This window comes from Adiantum capillus-veneris, chromosome 2 (assembly GCF_014529385.1).
Source record: "Adiantum capillus-veneris isolate H3 chromosome 2, ASM1452938v2, whole genome shotgun sequence".
Lineage (NCBI taxonomy): Eukaryota > Viridiplantae > Streptophyta > Polypodiopsida > Polypodiales > Pteridaceae > Adiantum > Adiantum capillus-veneris.
In genome coordinates, this window is record NC_140932.1 from 138,954,424 (window position 1) to 138,959,715 (window position 5,292).

At 42.9% G+C, this 5,292-nt stretch overlaps 1 protein-coding gene across 1 annotated transcript; it reads right to left on the bottom strand.

The window, feature by feature from the left end:
- Positions 1-2,224: 2,224 nt before the first annotated feature.
- On the bottom strand, positions 2,225-2,937 carry LOC147463729 (phospho-2-dehydro-3-deoxyheptonate aldolase 1, chloroplastic-like). The gene is made up of 2 exons (XM_086497308.1): positions 2,669-2,937; positions 2,225-2,441 (listed from the first exon to the last, which is right to left on the bottom strand). Exons 1-2 carry the CDS (start codon positions 2,935-2,937, stop codon positions 2,225-2,227), a joined length of 486 nt encoding a protein of 161 aa, XP_086353434.1.
- Between the last annotated feature and the right edge of the window lie 2,355 nt (positions 2,938-5,292).

A 5,292-nucleotide genomic window follows, 5' to 3' on the forward strand; every position in this document is an offset into this window, starting at 1 on the left:
CCTTTGGACAGTCACGTGACATGTGACCTCTTTCACCACAAGTCCAACATTCTCTACTATCTGGAGTATGTTGCTGCCTGCTTGATCCTGCACCACGACCTCTTTGACTCCCCCTGCCTTGAGACTGGTTTCCCCTGCCACCTGTATTGTTTTGATTTGATTGACCTTCCAGAAATTGGCCCCAGCAACCCCTTGGGCCTCGACCACGACCTCTACCTCTACCTCTGTTGGAGTTAGAATAGAAGGCCTGTTTAGAATTATTTCTGCCATGAGAAGAAGATGTGTCAAGGTTCTTCTCCTCAAGAATAAGCATAGAAATCAAATCTTGGAACACGGGGATGTCGTCTCTTGTATTCATGGAAGACCTAAAATGTACATACTCATCTCCTAGACCATCCAAGCATGCACGGACAATGTCATTATCTTCCACTGAGACTTTAATAGATCCAAGAGCCTCAATGATACTCTTGATCTTCAAAGCATAATCATTGATGGAGAGGTTGTTCCTCTTAACCTGATTTAGCTCCGACTTTAGTTGAAGCTTCCTGGCCTTGGTGTTCACCTCGAACACTCTGCCTAAGTTTTTCCATGCAATGGCGGGGGTTTCAGCATCCTGTAGATAGCCCATCATGCCATCTGTGATGCTCATAGAAAGCCAATCTCTGTATACTGCACTTTGGAGACCTGTTCAGAAACTTGTGCGAACGAAGGGATTGTGATGCTCTTGCTCTCTTAGCCTCTCTTGCCTGCACCAGGCTCTGATACCATGTAAAGAATGAGGATGCAAGAGAGCTACACAAGACAAGCACAAAGCACACAGAGATGGAAAGCTTCTTCTTCTTCTTCACAGAAAAGAGAGTACAAAATGACTAAGTGCTAAAGCTGAAAAGTAGCACATATGTACATGCGGTCACTAAGTGTGAACTCGCTAGAAGCGTACTAGGCTGGCACTATAAGTGTAGTCCAGCTGTAGAATCACTGGTAGAGATCCTCCGTGTCGGTCACCTAACGCGCCAGTGAGTAAATGCCGTAAGCGGCCAAGAATCGTAGTGGATGCCAGCTCAAGGTGTAGAGCTCGACATCTCAACATGTCACACCTCTATTGGGTCCATGTTTGGGAAAGGTCTCCCTTAGCTTAACCTTGGGCTGATTGAAGATCAAGATTACTGGACTACAAACGTTTGAAAAGGGAATACAAATCGATAAAATATATCAAAAATAGTTTAAAAATCCTACAAATTTGTAAATTTTCACTTGTACTTCTGGTTTGCATGTTTACAAGGAGGAAGCTCAATGGTTTAGGGAAAAGAGAATAACGGAATTTCTTGAGCATGACCCTCTCAAATAAAATCGCATGGACACATACTGATAACAGTGTTTTGAGATGGTGTCCCAGCCAGGGCTTGCCAAAAACACACTTTTGTAATTGAGCAAAATAAGGGCATACTAAAAACTAATAGATTGTTAGGTCAAAATTTGAAGCATTTCCTAGTTCTCTTATTCTTCAAACCATGCTCAAAATCTAGTTAGAATGTTGTATTGCAACTCGTAGGTGTCTACTTTTAGCTTAAACTTTCCTCCAATTTGGAGATTGATAAAGGGCTCAAGATGCACAACTTGACCATGCGTGTAGAGTAGGAAAAGAATCTTTGATTTGCATCAAGCTTTCGTTTGATGCCTTTGTCATATTTGCAGGAGTAAGTCATGAACGTGTGTGTGTGTGGGTGTGAGAGAGAGAGAGGAGAGAGAGAGAGAGAGAGTAAGTCATGAACATGTGTGTGGGTGTGTGTGTGTGTGAGAGAGAGAGAGAGGAGAGAGAGAGAGATCCCTCTAAATTCAAGGGACATGTGCCTGGTGCCACACAGAACACGTGCATGCTTGAGATGGCTCACGAAGAGATTGACCCTACAAATTAGCTGTGCAATTTCTTGATCTCGGTGACTTGTGGCTCGTGAGGGATCTTAGTCAGTTATCGATGCACTATTAGTGTCCAACTGTATGTCCCCACCATTGGCTCTACAACCAAGTGCAAAAGCTTAATCCTGGCTTGAATGCACTTCTTTATTCTGTATTGCCTGGTAAATAAGCTGCATATGCTTTTGTTAATCAGACCCTCATGTTTGATGCCAGATTAATGAGATCCATCAACGTATCTACACTACCAACCTGAATCATACTCGTTGGCTACAGGTGGCGAACTATCGAATGGGAGGTCCTCAGAGAGTCAGACCTGAAAAAGCAAGTGAAGGTGGCAAGAGAAATCGTAGCAGCGACCCGTCATGGAGTCCAGTTGTGTTCGTGCCTGCTCAAAAGGCAACATCAGGCACTGGTGCGACATCAAAAAGTTAGTGCTGGTCATGAGCGGGTGATCCAGCGTTAGCCCGCCGACCGCCCCCATGAAGCCCAGGGCCTCGTCCACCCGCTTTGGCAGTTCCCGGTACCTGCAAGCAGATACAGATTGAGAGAGAGAGAGAGAGAGAGAGAGAGAGAGAGAGAGAGAGAGAGAGAGAGAGAGAGAGAGAGAGAGAGAGAGAGAGAGAGAGAGAGAGAGAGAGAGAGAGAGAGAGAGAGAAAGAAAGAGAGAGAGAGAGTGGGAACATTTTGATGATGAGCTAAAAATATAGGTAATAGGAATGCAGCAACAGTCATTGAAATTTTAGGTGATGACCTGCTACCTTGCTCACTGTGAGAGGTGAAATCAAGGTTCCAGTGGGTCACTCTTTGCATGGCATCATAGCCACCTGTTGCGAAAGACCGAAGCAAATTGAGTGATGCATGTGCCTGACTGTAGGATGTGATCATACGATCCGGGTCTGGGTACCTGGACTTCTCATCAAAATCATCTCCATTGATAATGTCCCCTCTGTATCTTGGCAACTTCACCCCATCTTTTTCTTCTAGGTCCTCTGATCTCGGCTTTGCAAATTGTCCGGCCATCCGCCTGACCTACACCATGTCAATGCACGTACGGATTCAGAACCCATGTAATGATATCATTCAAGGACATTATTAAATTCTCCCCAACCTGTTACAAAGAATATCAAGTAAAGCTTATAAGCCTCACAATTAATGATGTCCATTCATCATAAGGCCAATGTAATTAGTATTTTTACCTTGATCACATGCAATTGGCGACCGAACATTAGCCATTCATTGCACAGGAAGACTCAAGAGAAGCAAAGGGCAGTACGTCCTGCAAAAGTCAAAAGGGAAAAGGGCAAATGAGATGGCGTGGGCTGATCTATAGCCTGCTCTACACCGCCGCTGTCAGCAAGACTTAATTTCCATCACATGCTCTCTCTCTCTCTAGGACCGCGCGCCGACGCGCGCTCCTTACGGCAGTTCAAGGGCATGTTCTCTCTCTCTCTCTCTCTCAGTTTATGGCAGTTCAATGCAGAATCACAGATTCAACTCTCCTCGTCTTAAGGTCTCTTGGGATAGTTTCCTATGACATTAAAATTGTCTTCTTTTTAGCATTTCAATCACCCAAGTGTGATAGATTGGTTATGCCATTTCCCTCTTGAATAAAAGGTCTCTCCTAATTGATTTGGAAAAATGTGTCTCAACTTAATATCGTGCCGTTTTCAAATTCAAAAATGCCGGTTGAGAGCAAAAGGACAAGGAGAAATTCCGCCTCAAAATAGAGAAAGATAGTGCAAAAACCCAAAAAGATAACCTAATTTTCTAAAATCTCTTGGAAAATTCAAGGAAAGGTCGAATTTTGTATGTTTCAAAAAATGATTTTTCTTGAGCACTGATGAGCAACTACAAGCGTAAATATGGTGCCTATGGCCATCAAGTCCCTAATAGCTTTGCAAGAAAGTGACCCATTCATCCTTAGTCAATCTGAGAGGATGAATTTGTACTTCGGAACCTCAAAACGAAGCTTATCATAAGTAACCTCATCAAACAAAACCATAATATTGTGGACCTTCTCCTTTTGCTTTCCCTTGCTCCATTTCTTCTGCTTCCGCTTGCCCAACGTCGCCTCCTCCGTTCTTTTTTCTCTCTATTTTCAAGTATTGTCAATGCAAAATTAGCTAGGTGTAAATTTCTATGCTGCTTTCTCAATTAAGTACGCTCTCTATGCTCATTAGGAACTTGTTCTTAATGAAATGTCACTATGTTATCAATTTTTGCTACACAAAAGTTATTAGTGCATTAAAAGTTATTAGTGCATTAAATGTTATGTTCGTATCAGAGCTATTGGTTTCTCTTTTCTTGCTCAAGAAGAGAGGTCCTCAAGCTTGCTATAAATGGTTGGTGTTATTAATTGCAAAAAGGTAAGTAGAATAGGGATTTTTCATCCTTGAAGCACACTTGCTTTATGCAGTTAACGGGGACACCATCAAGAGCTATGGTCTTAGTAATGGAGTCCTACAGGGCTTGCTTATGGCTTAACCATTATTGAGCTATTAGAAGCTTAACAAGAACCGGTGCTCTCTTGGCTCTATTGAATCCTCTCTTATATTCCTTGAAATTAATAATATTTGAGACATGGGTATAGACGCTTGAGTGCTTATCTTCGAAGGTAAAGAGGAGTAGCAATTAGGGCTTGAAGTGCCAAAGTACGAGTAAAAGTCTACACCTGAAATTTTCTAGTATGGCTAACAAAGGAAAAGAGATTGAAATGAATGTTGATAGCTTTGATTTTGCTAATGAAAGAGCAACTAATGATGCCCCTATGCTTGTGAACTATCTTGTTTCTAGGCTACAACAAGCCCTGGGCAGCCGATCCCTCCAAGATGAAGTGCTACAACAATTTCACATCGATGGTATTCTCCAAACTCCCCACCAAGAAAAGAGAGCACCTAGGAAGCCTCCTATTGAGACTTCCAAAAGAGGACTCTCTTTGATAAGGGAAGAAGAAGAGGATCCGTATGAAGGACTCAAAAATCTACTACTTGATGACGCATCTCCTTCCCAAAGGATAACCCAAGTTTCAACGCTAGATCCCCCATCAAAAGAACGAGAAAGAAGTGAGTCTCTTGCCACCTTGATGGAGATGGCTCCACGTAGAAGGCAGGAAAAACGCTCTGCAACACCCCCTAAATAGAGAAGACAGTCGTATACTTCTCTACACCATAATTCAAAGAGGGACGAGAGAAAACAAGAGAAGAAAAAGGCGAGAAAGAGGTCACCCTCTTCTCCATTTTCTTCATCCTCTCCTCTTCCAAAGAAAGTGACGGTGCAGACAAGGAGAAACAAGGGAAGAAAAAGGCGAGAAAGTGGCCACCCTCTTCTCTATCCTCCTCATATTCTTCCTCTTTTGCTCTTGAACCACCTAAAAGA

Excerpts from the sequence above, each read along its gene's own strand:
- LOC147463729 (XM_086497308.1), bottom strand. The coding sequence starts at position 2,937 with ATGGCCGGACAATTTGCAAAGCCGAGATCAGAGGACCTAGAAGAAAAA. Across the intron at positions 2,442-2,668 it reads CACAGTGAGCAAGGTAGCAG|GTACCGGGAACTGCCAAAGC; the intron begins GTCATCACCTAA and ends ATCTGCTTGCAG.